We start from the raw sequence: 14,175 nt of genomic DNA on the forward strand, positions 1-14,175 counted from the left end.
TATTGGATCTTCTTTGATTCGCGCTCAGATCGTGATTTCCAGATCGCGTGCATTCCGAGCTGGACTCTTGGTTGGCTGATCTTGCGACAACGCTATCTCTACCCAAATTCAGGTCCACTCTTATGGCGTTTGGGGATATTGTCGGCGCATTACACTCGTGCATAAAATATTCAATGAGGTGCGACAAAGCAAGTAGCTCTGCCTTATGGTGAGCGAAATTCTAGCTGTTAGCGATGAATGACATGCTCACTTTGCGAACCGCCTTACTACTGCTGCAGCCCTTCACACTCCTATGAAGCTTGCACTGGCTGTTATTTTATAGTCGTCCTTCGTCTACACCCATCTTTTAGTCTATCGTACGACAAGTCTCGTAGTATTATTGGCATCGTGTCGTTTCGAACGACAGCGACACTAGAAACAGGAAGCACTATAATCAGATGATTGATTCATCTTTATGAAGAATTACACATGCAACGCTAATAAACGACACCCTCCCCGTCTCTACCGACGAGTCTGGAGCTCAGCACCTAGTATACAAGAGCATCAAATCGGTTTGGCCATCTTTGATAACGCCAGAACAAAAACACCTCAACATGCCCGATTTCCTTCCCACAGCCACTGCATGAACACAACAACACTACTTCTTCTTACCCTTGCCTTTGCCCTTGGTCGCCGAACCCTTGGTCGCCGAACCATTCGTAGCAACACTGCTCGCCCTACTCGGTGTCGCACTCGCCGGGGAGGCCTTGGCTTTCACTGTATCGAGTTGCTTGTTCTGCGCTCACATTAGTATCCTTAACAATAACGTCCAGCAATCGAAGAAAATTCAACATACCTTGACCCCATTCTTCGCCTTCTTCCCCTTTGGCTGCTCAACCTCCTCTTCCTCCTCCGTTTCCTCGTCTTCGTATCCTCTCTTGCCATTTTTATTCTTGACATCCCCTTCACCGAGCTCCCTCACAATGGCCGAGATGAGCGTCGTGCATCGCCTTCCAATCTCCTGCGGTGTACGCGAGAGGAAGAACCAGTCGAAGCGGAATAACGGACTCTCGCGAATCTCATCCCGAATCTTCTCGTAGATGAACTCGCCCTCAACACCATGCTTGTGCAGCATGACGACGAGGAACTTGTCTTCTTCCTCGGTGTACACCTTCTTGTTAGTAGTCGAGACGGTGTACTTGATTTGCATCTGCTGGAGTGGCATGCGGTACATGCCAATCTTCTTTGCAATGAGCCGTTTCTTCTCTTCCGACTGTCGTACACGCAGTTCACCCTCTTCGATGACGCCGAGATGTTTTTGCCAGTTGTCGAGTGTCTTGTACTTTTTCCAAAAGACTTTAGCATAGGCCTTGATCTCGTCGGCGTCTTTGCCGTCAACTTCCTCCGAGATGCCTTCGTAGTTTTGACGACCGTATTTGGCACTGCCGTTCAGGAACTGCTGGAAGTCACGCTTGTTCCATTCAGGGAATCCTTGTTCGATCAAGCGTTCCTTCTCGGCCTTCTCCTCCTCCGTCAGCGGCTCTGCATCGTCAATCTCCTGCTGCGCAAGTTGTTGGTCGGCTTCTCGCGCTTCGAGGTCTTCGTCCGTGCCATCTGGCAGAGGAGCTTTCAGGTTGTTCTCCTTGCGGTACCATGCTGTCTCTTTATCTTGAAGAACCGCTAGTCGATCAGGGAAGAACTGGTAGTCGTGAATGGTGATTTGCTTGGGCGCGCGAGGTATCCTGGGCTGCTTGTTCTCGGTCCGTCCACCAGTGACGAGTGTCTTTCGATAATATGAGTCAATGCCGTAGTTTTGCTCTTTGCGTTCGCGCTTCGAGGGATTGATCCAGGAGATGCCAATCTCCTTCTTACGTGGCTGGAAAGTCTCGCCGTTCCACTCGTATGTTGAGTCCGAGGTGAACTTCTGAAGGTCGTCAAGACCAAGAGCCTCGTACCTCTTGTTGAGCTTCTCAGTCATCTCTTCACCACGGCGCATAACTGCTTCAAAGTCGTCGTCGGCGAGCTCGCCATCGGCAGCTGGACCGACGGGTCCCTTGCTTGCGAATACTTTCTCGGCTCCGTGCTGAATCATGGTCAGAAGTTCGTCCTTGGATGCGGCGTTCTTGACAGGTTGTTGCGAACGACCCTGCTGGATGACTAGCTGGTCGAGGCGCAGCTTCTGTGCAGCACGCTCAAGCACCTTCTCCTCGATAGCCATCTCGGTAACGAAACGGAAGACGTAGACCTGCTTAGTCTGACCGATACGATGAGCACGATCCATGGCTTGAAGATCGGCTTGTGGATTCCAATCACTATCGAAAAGGACGACAATGTCAGCAGAAGTCAGGTTAATGCCCAGTCCACCAGCGCGGGTGGTCAGAAGGAACAGGAACTTCTCCGAGCCTTCCTTGTTGTAGTCGTCGATGGCCTGAATACGGTCCTCATGGGCGGTCGAACCGTCGATACGGCAGTATTTGTAATCGCGCATGACCGAGTAGTCCTCCATGATGTCCAGAACACGACTCATCTGTGAGAAGATGAGCACTCGACTGCCCTGTGCCTTCATGCGCTTGAGTAGCTTGTCCAGCATGACCATCTTGGCAGCATTAGTAACGAGATGTTCGTCGGTGGTATATGGCGGACCAGGCTCGGCGCCTTCGAAGAGGTATGGGTGGTTGCAACATTTGCGCAGCTGCATGACGATGTTGAGGAGGCGAGTCTTGGATTCCTTGTTGCCAGCACCGCCGTTCACAGCGTCAATGTCCTTTTCGAGAATCTTCTTGTACCACTGTACCTGCATGTCAGACATGCCAACGTATAGGTTGATCTCTTTCTTGGGCAGTAGCGACTTCTCGACATCGGCCTTGACACGTCGGAGCAAAAAGGGTCGGAGGACCTTGTGCAGCTGTTTGACGACGGCGTCGGAGTCGGCGTTCTGCTGGGAGAACCAGTCGTCGAAAGCGGCGGAGTCTCCGAAGACGTCAGGGAGGAGGAAGTTGAGTAGAGCCCAGAGCTCGTGGAGGTTATTCTGAAGAGGGGTACCGGTGATGAGCAATCGGCTTCGAGAGTTGAACATGCGAACCATCTGTGCTAAGGATGACTCTTCATTCTTGATACGATGTGCTTCATCGATGATGATGTATTCCCATGCGAACTTCTTCAAGTGCGACTTCTCACGCAAGATCATCTCGTAGGACGTGATACAGACATCGAAACCATCAGGCACCAGGCGCTCCTTGATGAGCTCGGCACGATCATCCTTGCCACCCTGGAGGACCAAGACATTGACCTCGGGGCACCACTTGGCGAATTCGCGCTTCCAGTTATCGAGGGTCGACTTGGGCACTGCGACCAAGTGGGGACCGTGGATGCCGGCAATGTAGCGTAGGTAGCCGACGAAAGAGATGGTCTGGAGAGTCTTTCCAAGACCCATCTCATCGGCGAGGATACCAGAGATACCGTTCTCATGAAGGGAGATGAGCCAATTGAGACCAGCGACCTGGTAGTCTCGCATGGTGCCGCCCTTGATGAAGCCTGGCGACTCCCTGAAAACAGTCTCGTTGTGTCCACCGTGCTTCTCCTCACGCACCAGCTCGGCATCCTCCTCCTGCTCAGTCTTTCTGCGTCGCTCCGCAGCGGCGCCGCCTTTCCGTATCTTGCTTGCCTTGGATCGTTTGGTCTCTTCGGCATCCTGGCGGTCGATCTCGGCGAGAATCTCCTTGATGCGCGGGTTGGGGTTCGTGTCGATGAAGTGGCGGAACAGGTCTGTTAGACCAAGGAGGTATCGAAAGCGGCGAATGGTGTCGTCTTCCTGTAGAGAGAAGCCAAGTCAGTCCTGTCACTGGTGAATGCAGTGCGATGCGCAGTGACGTCGCGTACCTTGGACGCCCTTAGACCCTCAGCCTTCTTGCCGTACATGCTCTTTCGCATGTTCATCTCTTCGGCGCGTCGCTTTCGCCCGTCGAGCGGCGCGTTGTCCCCTGCGACACTGTTTGCTGTGGTGTTGGGGTTGGTGTCGGAATCCTGTGCGCGTGTTAGTCGGTCGACTGAGTGGATGCGGTGGGCGTTCGGAGTCATCGTACTGTGTAGTCTGGGGTATCGACGTTGTACTGTGCCTGCAATGTCAGCCCATGTCCTTCACTTGATCGCGCCTTCCACCACCTTGACGACTTGGTGTCGCGGCGAGGCAGGCGCGAACGGGATCGTGCTTACGCCAAACTTCTTGAAGCCGCTCATTGTGTCGTCTGGCTGGTCCTGCATCTCGACATCTGAATGCGCCGACGCCTCATCCGACGAAGGCTCCTCCTGCTTCGCAGCGGCCTTCCGCGGCATATTGCCTGTTTGGGCTACTCGCCGCGTATAATTAGGTGATTGATGTGACGACAATGGCGCAGTCGATTATATGCCGTTCCTCAATATGTTGGCGTGTCGAATGCGATGGCGTGAACGCGTTTGGGACGTGTTCGTGGCGGCAGAGGTTTGCGCAATGTATTGCAGGAGTGGTGACAGAATAATGTGGACAGCCCTTGGCGCGTCTGGAAGAGGCGCGCTTTCCTCTTTGTGGCCGTGCTCACTACTACCCCAGGCCGCAACACTAGACCAGCACTCCCATTCGCTTAACAGATCACCATCCATGCGTTTTCAGACTCCTACAGTAAATGACACGCAGACGCGATACTGACCAAAGGACGAAGAAGGGCAACGCGTGCGCGACGCAAGATTGGGCATGACGTCAGTGCAATCATTTCTGACTTGAATCGTTCGGCATGACATTGAGGTTTACAAAGCAAGAGTAGAGCCCCTCGCGAGTCGGCTATACAGAAGAGCAGACAAACTACACCACCAGCCGAGCTTGTTAAGCATCAAGATTCTCTCCACCTCTGACGTCACTACATAGGAAAACAATTGTTAAACAGGTAGAAAAAGAATTGACATATACGAGACTACTCTAAGCGTTTACTCTACCACCATATCCTCAACATGCCAGCCACATCGCTCACCATAATCTTTTCACCTTACCACGTCGGCATCCGCGACCACCGCGTCGGCGATGGCCCAAACCGCATCCGCGCACTCGGTCTGGTCTCTTCGCTCGAGAACCTAGGCATCAAAGTCGACATCGACGAGATACCCCCTGTCGACGACTTCGAAGGCGAGATAGGCCGTTCATTCGAAATTCTCCGCCGGACCTCCCTGGCAGTCAGCAAAGCGCGATCTAACAACTCGTTCCCTTTTATTCTCTCTGGCAACTGCATGGCTAGCGTGGGAGCGGCATGTGGATTAGGCATCAAGGATCTCAACTTCATCTACTTCGACGCCCACGACGACATGGACACGCCTTCTACGAACCAGAATGGTTATTTCGATGCCATGGGCCTGAGTATGTTGGCGGGGAAGAGCTGGCATTGGCATACGGAGCAGATACCGGGATATGCACCGATGAAGTACGATAAGAGGTTCTTGTATGTTGGGCTGAGAGATGTGAACGAGGTGCAGCGGAAGACGGTGCAAGAAGCTGGAGCAGATGTGATATGGGGTGATGCTGAGAAGGCTGCGGATTTTCCTGGCAAGTTGCAGAAGCGGCTTGAGAAGAGAGACATGTCGCCTTCGCTCGTGCATCTTGATTTAGATGTTCTAGATAAAAGTGTAGGCGTGATCAATGGGTTTGAGAGCGAGGGCGGGTTGCAGGAAGAGGATGTAGTGAGGTGCATGAGTCTGTTGCCGAAGAAAGCCACTCCGGTGTCTTTTACTATGTGTTCTTTCAACCCGAATCTGGGAGATGGGGATAAAATTGCTGGCATAGGTATTCGTGCTGCTGTGGCATTTGTTGAGTCATTGATTGTGGAGAAAGTGCTGTCAGCGCAAAGCTAGCAACTGTAAGAACAAAGGGTCCACTAGATAATCAAAAAAGTGGTCACGCTTGATGCCATCAACATCTTTCAATGGATGAGAGGACAACAACTTCGAGTCTCGGGTTGATCATACGCTTCTCGCAATGTGCAAAACGTGACGGCGCAGCGCGACGCTGTGTTGAAAGACATGGCAGTTTCCCAGAGCCACGGGCTTGGGAAGTCGCATCTCGGCCGCCTTCCCGCCAAGTCGCAACCCCAAATCGCCCCACCCACCTCCAACTTCGCTAATCCCCGTTATCAATAGCAATGACCAACATGAAACTACGCTCATGCACATTTACAGTTCCCGATTCCGCACGGCGCTGGACCGTCGTCCTTCCTACCAGATCATCATAGACGTGCGCTAGCTCAGCCGCACAATTAGGCCAGAAAGGCATCTCACGACGACGCCCGTCCGTCTAGGCATCAGCCAGACCGCCAAATAGGCACTACACGCTGTTCGCACTATTGGCTCTTGCACGCCTCGCTGCGGTTTCGTCTATATATCGCAGAGACGCCATGCATGACACCACCGTGCGAAGCCTGTCTGCTGACAATGCTCAAGACCAGCCCATGCTTAGTTGCGCGTCGAGCGATTGCTTCTCAGCTTTGGGAAACACAGCCCCGCTCCTGGCGCTGACGCACGTCACTCTCTCCAATTTCACCTTTTGGATGCCGTCTTGCACTTCGAGATCGCTCATAGATACATTCTTGACACGTTATGACTGAGTTTGTTCGGGGCTAGTCCAGTTCGCCGCTTATTAGTACGGTATTCTGACACTAGGCTCAAGTTTATAGTGCGAACAACATCGTCCATAGCCACACGAGTGCACGATAATACTACAGGCTCTTTCGATCGTTCCCAGCCTGCAAGCGAAGGCGTCAAGGAATCTCTAAATGCGCCTGATCAACTGCTCAACACTACAGCTGCAAGAGTTCTTCGGCCATAATATCCCACGCTATGCCATCCTGTCGCATACCTGGGGCGATGAGGAGGTGTCTTTTGCTGATTTTGTCTCGAGCCAGTCTACAAAGTCAATTCCCGTTTCAGGCCGGATTGGGCGCAGTGACAGCGCAACGATGATCCGATCAGTCATGGACCGGTCTGGCTACCAAAAAATCATTTTCACCTGCCGTCAGGCGATTAGTGACGGACTCGACTACGCGTGGATTGACACCTGCTGCATCGACAAAAGCTCTAGTGCAGAACTCTCCGAGGCCATCAACTCTATGTTCTCCTGGTACAAGAACTCAACTTGCTGTTATGCGTATCTCTCCGACGTCTCGAAAGCCAGGCTAGAGATAGAGTTCCCCAAGAGTCGGTGGTTTACAAGGGGATGGACACTGCAAGAGCTGTTGGCACCAGATAATCTTATCTTTTATGATCAGCAGTGGAGCCACTTAGGCACGAAATTCGAACAGGAAGAGTGGATATCGAAGATAACGGGAATTGACGAAATGGCTATCAGCGAAAGGGAGATCCATGGTCGAAAGATAGGACTTAGTACATTCTGCGTCGCCAAGAAGATGTCATGGGCCTCAGCAAGACAGACGACACGTGTAGAGGATATAGCCTACTGCCTCCTCGGCATCTTCGACATAAACATGCCGCTGCTGTATGGAGAGGGTGATCGGGCTTTTCTTCGTCTACAGGAAGAGATTATCAGGAAGATCGACGATGACTCTATTCTCGCTTGGGGCTTGAGTCCAACAATGGATCATTCTCTAGGACTGATATCTGACGCTGTAAGAAACACAATGAGCGAGGCAGTCCACTCCAACGACATTCTGGCACGCTCGCCAAAAGACTTTGTGAACTGCGGCAATCTGGGATATACTGCACCATCAACTTCTCCTTTCAGGTTAACGAATGTCGGCTTACAGATTGAATTACCGCTTGTTCCGGTGTTCCAGACAAGTAATCCTTTCGGCGTGGATAACCATCGTGGATGGATTGGGCTTCTGAGTTGCTCAACAGGACCAAGTCTTGGGTTCTTAGGAATCTTGCTCCGTCCAGTAGGACGCGATGGAACTGGCGTGAGAGTAAGGAGAGCTCGCCATCGCACCTCTGAACACTTCTACGATACATTGGTTATTGGTTCGAGAGGCACTGTAGGATCAGCCCTCCAGACAGTAACGATTACGGAATCCGACAAGAGCTACCGATTCCAAGGCCCTACCTGGGGCTACCAATCCTCAAGGAGCTATCGACAAATTCTCATCAACGAATCCGAATATCTTCGGAACATCGGTTACCATGTCAAGAGTGGTACTGCATGGAAGGCCGTGTGGCATGGAGAACTGATGCACGATAGCAACACGATCTGGGATCCGGAACAGATGGTTCTTACAACGGAATATAGAAAAGATTTTCAAGACCTGATCGAGTTCTGCTTCGAGCTATCATCGAGTGAGAAATCGGGCAAGAAAGGAACTAAATTCACAGTCTTCATCTGTACTCCTAGCCATAGAGCCATGGTACTCGAAGGACACACTTTCTCGGAGGCGGACAGGCGTGATCTTTATGGCGATCTCCAACTTGGATCCTCGCAATATGAGATTGAGGATCTTCATATCCATGACAAGGATGGGAAGCCGTTTCCTGTCCGCGTTTACGTCCGACCATCGATGGTGTATAATCACAGACTGTTCGAGCTTGATATCGACGGATTATATTAGTCATTTTTGTCGAGCAACTCGTGTCGCAGATCATCATGAAGTTAGAATCTGTAAAGGCGTCTTCCAAGAGCAGGTGAAAGTCAACTACGCGCACATTTGGTAAACGATAGGCATCAGCAAAACTCTTGTTGCGCACAAATAAAGCACGCAAGGAAATCGGTCCAGCGCATTGCAGAACTCCAGAATTCATAGGTCCATCAGTGTCAGTGTATCCGAAAACCAATCTGCGCAGACATCTATCGTACCAAGTGGGCCCACGTCATCGGCACATTCTTCGGGCGCTCGCCAGCCACGCTTGCCCCGCTTGGAAAGCCGCCTCTCCACTTCCTCTCCAAACCACGCGATAAGACCCGTTGCGTCTAGCAACGCACGGCAGCATCGGAAAGCTATCTCCTGCCTGTTTACGATATCATTGACGCCGTTTACGTACATGCGCAGCGCACCTAAGGCGTGCCGATGAGGCGGGCCAGTCACGAGAAAGGGCCGAGAGCTTATCTGCGTGGTTTCCACGTTTTACCCTGGCTGGGCGCATGCCTGGTAGACACCGACATGTCTTGTGCTGTGGATTGAGGACGAACTACGCGAAGGACCGGAATCATGACTCTGTGTCAGTGGGGTGCATGCTTTGGCGATGTTGAAGGATGATATGCGGCCGAGCTATAAAACACATGGCAGACCTGCAGCCATGTCGTGGCATCTCGCGCTTCGCCACAGGCCACGGTCAGGATTCTCTGTGGGCAAGATGTATCTCTCTCGGTCTTTGGGCGTCGCGTCCCTCATCATCGCCAGTGTGCAGGCAGCTGTGTCGTCCACTGGCTTCACAGTATCGCTAACGGATGTCGACTACTTCCTGCCACCGAAGCCAATCGCCAAGATCTCTGGCTGCAAAGAGCTTTCAGCCTCTTTCGAAGATGCTGTGTTTGTGCCGTTCACAGTGGTCAAGGCGCAAGGCTATGGTGTCGACGTTGCAGCACTTACAGCCAGCTACGCTGAAGATGACGTATGGCAAGAGGGCTTCATGGAGGGTACGCGCGAACCATGCTCACTCAATACTTTAGCTGACGTCGGTTTGCAGCGATATACGTCCAGGGAAGCGAATTCAGGCCTATGAACTCGTCTTTAACCATATTATCCGGCACCTCATCCAAGGTATTGGCTCCAGGACCCTACTTCATCAACGCAGCCGGCCATGTCTACGAGGCGTGGAGACTTTTCTCCGACGTTCAAGGTGCTTTCACAGAGTCTGCGATCGCTAACGGTGATGGTTCATACTCTGTCTTGCCCGCAGGCACTGTAGGCCAGAAGCATGCCATTGCTGTTCCTTCGCGTCTGTACTTCACAAAGACGGCTGAGAAGCCGCTCGCTGGTGTTCGCATCGGTATCAAAGATATCTACGATATTAAGGGCTTGCGGACTTCAAACGGAAACCGAGCATGGTACTGGCTATATCCTCCTGCCAACGCGACGGCGCCACCCGTTCAGAATCTCATCGACGCGGGAGCGATCATCGTCGGCAAGATGATCACATCTCAATTCGCCAACGGTGAGACTGCGACGGCCGACTGGGTCGACTACCACGAGGCATTCAACCCTCGTGGCGATGGCTACCAAGACACCTCATCCTCCAGCAGTGGCGGAGGAGCTGGTACAGCATCATACCCCTGGTTGGATGTCAGTCTTGGATCCGACACCGGCGGTAGCGTACGCGGACCATCCCAGGTCCAAGGTCTTTATGGTAACCGACCATCTCACGGACTTGTCTCCCTGGATCATACCATGCCTCTCAGCCCCGTGCTCGACACGCCCGGCTTGCTAGCTCGCAACCCGCAAGTCTGGATGGAGGCAGCACAAGCGATGTACGGCCCCAACATCACTATCACTAGCGACTACCCAACGAGCATTCAAACTCTTGGCTGGCCTACCGCAGTCGAAGATGTCGCAGATGAGCTCCTGATCAACTTCCTGGGCAACGTGACCGAGTTTCTCAGCGCGAATGCGACAGCGTACAACGTTACAGCCTCTTTCGACGCTGCGAACGCGGATATTGCACCCCTCACAACCTTTATGAATCTTACCTACGCCCTGTTGATCACCAAACAGCAAACTGAGCTCGTTCGCGAGCCCTTCTACGCCGACTACGCCGCCATTCATGATGGCCGCCTGCCCTTCGTCAACCCCGTTCCATTAGCGCGCTGGGGCTGGGGAGACAACCAGACTTACACAGTCGAGGACGCCGTAGCCAACAAAACCATCTTTCAAACCTGGGCCAACGAAACCTTCCTCGCGCCGTCGCCCGAGACATGCTCTGAGTCTCTGGTCATGTATGTTGGTTCCACTGGCAGCACCACGTACCGTAACACGTACTGGGATGAGCCTGGTGTGCCTCTCAGATTCGGCAATAGTCGCATCTCGGTTATGGCTGAGGTGCCGGATTATGTTGTGCCGTTGGGCGAGGCGCCATACAACTCGACGATTACGGGACATGTGGAGTACCTGCCTGTTACGGCAAATTTGATGGCGGCGAAGGGCTGTGATGGCATGTTGTTTTCGTTGATTGGGGAGTTATATGAGGCGGGGATATTGAAAGAGAGTATGGTGGGTAGGAGTGGGGTTAGTGGTGGTGAAATATTGTTGAAGAGGGATGGACTATAGTGATGGGTATCCGATCAGAGGAGATTCCGAAAATATTCAATAAAGATCACCTATTAATTCTGCTTAAAACAAAGTCTAGCACGTCTATCTGAATAACACGACATGTCATAAAATGCAAAGGGTAGCTGATGAACTATTGCGGTTCGCTTACCATTCCTACAGCCTGCCCTGTGATCTCCAAGACCGTGCAGAGCACGAAGCTGTTGCCCCACGTAAACATCTCGTCATCTCAACAATATCATTCAAAGTCTACATGACTCCAATGTCACCGCATAGGGATCTCAAGTTCGGCGCGGGCCTTCCCGCTTTGTCTTTTCGTTCAGCCGATGCTCATAATCAGGCCTGATAATCGTTGGGGCGCTGATCCTGCCTGCACCATGATGACATCGGTGCAGCCTGCCACCAATACAACCATCTATTGGTTGATACAAAGCCACATGTCTCGCTTCAGCGTATGTGTTGAAATCAGCATGAATGCTACTGCCTAATCTCTTCCCCTTTTCATGACCGCTCATCAGTCCGGATTTTCCATGCAGATAGCAACAGCCCGTCCATCCTGGCTTGAATCCGGATCAAGTACGCCCCCAGGTCATACAAACTGCAAGTTGCTGTGAGGCCGGCACTATTTTCACCATGAATACCGAAGATGACTGCACCACGGCAGGGACGACGATCGAGGATATCACCGAGTTGTGCGACTTCTGCAAGGAGCTAACCGAACGCATTGTACTAAGGAACCCTTGGTTGAATGAAGACCAGTTCAACAGAATTGACCAAATCGTACCAGGTCACGGACTGGAGTCATGCCGACTATGTGAGGTGATTCCAAGGATCTCGCCGACCACACCTGCCGTCGCGAATACACCTCATAGCGTGATCCAAGCGCAAGGGTGGAGCAGTGTGCCACCAAGATTGTGTAGAGTTGAGATCAAAGGCACAAAATTCAGAATATGGGCAGATGCAGGTAAGGAACTGGCGTCTTGTTGCATGGAGTACCGCCGACGAAAGAATCTAGGAAGCCCTGCAAGTAAAAGTTTGATTGATTACCCACAAGTGTCCGGCTTACCTATGCATCACGTACGCGACATGATCCAGTATTGGCGGACGCGATGCCGCGATCACAGATTGTGCTCACTCGAGGCTGAAATGCCAATGCCGACTCGTGTTCTTGCGCTCCAGGGAGATCATGCAAGACCCTCGATCAAGCTGGTCAAAAGTAGTGGGTCGAAAGGGCGCTACCTGGCTTTAAGGGTAAGCTGATACATCCAACACTATTGTGGAAATATTGTTGATATGAAAATAGTATGTTCTATTCCTGTCACCGCCGCCGAAGAGAAAGTGTCGAGAAAATCTGGTGTTTCCTCACGCGTGGACTTGTAGCTATGATAGTTCATGACAAAACATGTGAAAGGTTACCATCCTTACTAACATTGTGATAGCCACTGCTGGGGCTCAGTCGAAAACCAGCCACTTTGCACAACATCTGCGAATCTCGAAAGGCTCCAAAAAGGCATCGCATTCGGAGATTTGCCTAGAACGTTCCAGGACTTTGTTGAAGTCGCACAATCTATTGGTATAAGTCACATCTGGATCGACTCTCTATGCATCATCCAAGGCGACAGCAAAGATTGGCATTCGGAAGCAGCGAAGATGGGAGATGTCTACCGAAATGCAGCTCTCGTCATAGCCGCCTCAGGCGCAGCAGATTCTAGCCAAGGACTGTTTATAGACGACAGGTCAGCCAGAACGGTCTTCAGATTGCCTTTTAGGATAGCGGCTGAAGTCAGAGGAACATTCAACATGATGCAATGGCCTAAAGATTCGGATTGGCACCCAGAATATGGTCCTCTAGAATCTAGGGCATGGACACTTCAAGAGCGTTGTCTCGCGCGACGCTTAGTTACATTCATGCCAGGTGGTATCACATGGACTTGCAAGACAATATCAGTAGATGAGTCTGGAGGATCCATCTCGTCTTTTCAATTGACGGGAAATTGGTTTCGATTGTTAAGTGAATATACAAGAAGATCTCTGACATACCCGTCGGATCGTACTGAAGCTCTCCGAGGAATCGCTGAAGACCTGACCCCATGGTCTCTAAAGGATCAATATATTCCAGATTACGGTGTTTGGCGGGATCGCCTCATGGAACAGCTGCTTTGGTATAAGACTAAACCGCATATCAACCAAGGCGCATTATCTGACAAGCCGTCATGGAGCTGGGCTGCCACTGGGAGTAATAAGGCATGGCCATTTCCTGTCGGTGGCAAGGGTTCTGAAAGCCTTCTCAAGACAATACTCAAGGGATTGGTAATTACCTCACAGGGACATCTTCAGGTCTTAGGATTCTTGAGTACCGTCAAGCCCGCCCAAACATATGTGCGAGACACGTACACTGCACATGATCTCCAGATACCGAGCCACCACTGGCCCTATCAATTATGGGGTGGATACAATAGGACGTGCCCCTATGTCCTAACGCAAGGCTCAGATGATGATTATGATCAATTAACTCTTGGGAGTGCATGCTTTGACAATGACTCAATAACGTCATATAGTCACGCGTGTTTTCTTGGGAAGCAATTCAATCCCAAAGGGACGGCTGTGCCGAGACCATCTGTGAAACGCGAATTTATTGTAAGAATTCTCCGTTGAAACACTAGGCGCTAAGTTTAATATCCACTAGGATGACGTAGTCTACCATACAGAGCATCATCCCGAGTTCACCTACTGGGTGCTTCTTCTTGAACAAGTCGACGACAGCAAATACAGACGCGTCGGCATCGCGGTAATCCTACCCGTCGCATATAAAGCCTTCCATCTGAAACTTCAGGACTTTCAGATTATTTAGTCCTTTATAAGGTTGGAACACGGAATTCCGGCTTTGGTAAAGCTATGTACAGGCTATCACACCGAATCTATCGTTATCATGTCCGCGTCAACAACAGCACTTGACCTGCGACCGTCTACATCA

At 51.5% G+C, this 14,175-nt stretch overlaps 4 protein-coding genes across 4 annotated transcripts; 3 read left to right on the forward strand and 1 right to left on the reverse strand.

Annotated features, from left to right (window-relative positions):
• Positions 1-637: 637 nt before the first annotated feature.
• GT037_001410 (uncharacterized protein) lies at positions 638-4,311 on the reverse strand (the record flags this gene model as incomplete). Its single annotated transcript, XM_038926457.1, has 5 exons — positions 638-775; positions 836-3,790; positions 3,859-4,002; positions 4,062-4,094; positions 4,141-4,311. 5 exons carry the CDS (start codon positions 4,309-4,311, stop codon positions 638-640), a joined length of 3,441 nt encoding a protein of 1,146 aa, XP_038789749.1.
• A 648-nt stretch (positions 4,312-4,959) lies between these two features.
• Positions 4,960-5,850, forward strand: GT037_001411 (arginase deacetylase; the record flags this gene model as incomplete). Its single annotated transcript, XM_038926458.1, has 1 exon — positions 4,960-5,850. The coding sequence occupies one exon, from the start codon at positions 4,960-4,962 to the stop codon at positions 5,848-5,850; it is 891 nt and encodes a 296-aa protein (XP_038789750.1).
• A 917-nt stretch (positions 5,851-6,767) lies between these two features.
• On the forward strand, positions 6,768-8,549 carry GT037_001412 (uncharacterized protein; the record flags this gene model as incomplete). The annotated part of the gene is made up of 1 exon (XM_038926459.1): positions 6,768-8,549. The coding sequence occupies one exon, from the start codon at positions 6,768-6,770 to the stop codon at positions 8,547-8,549; it is 1,782 nt and encodes a 593-aa protein (XP_038789751.1).
• Positions 8,550-9,234: 685 nt separating this feature from the next.
• On the forward strand, positions 9,235-14,052 carry GT037_001413 (glutamyl-trna amidotransferase; the record flags this gene model as incomplete). Its single annotated transcript, XM_038926460.1, has 4 exons — positions 9,235-9,574; positions 9,625-11,038; positions 12,641-13,838; positions 13,888-14,052. The coding sequence occupies 4 exons, from the start codon at positions 9,235-9,237 to the stop codon at positions 14,050-14,052; spliced, it is 3,117 nt and encodes a 1,038-aa protein (XP_038789752.1).
• Between the last annotated feature and the right edge of the window lie 123 nt (positions 14,053-14,175).

This window comes from Alternaria burnsii (genome assembly GCF_013036055.1).
Source record: "Alternaria burnsii strain CBS107.38 chromosome Unknown 750, whole genome shotgun sequence".
Classification (NCBI taxonomy): Eukaryota; Fungi; Ascomycota; class Dothideomycetes; order Pleosporales; family Pleosporaceae; genus Alternaria; species Alternaria burnsii.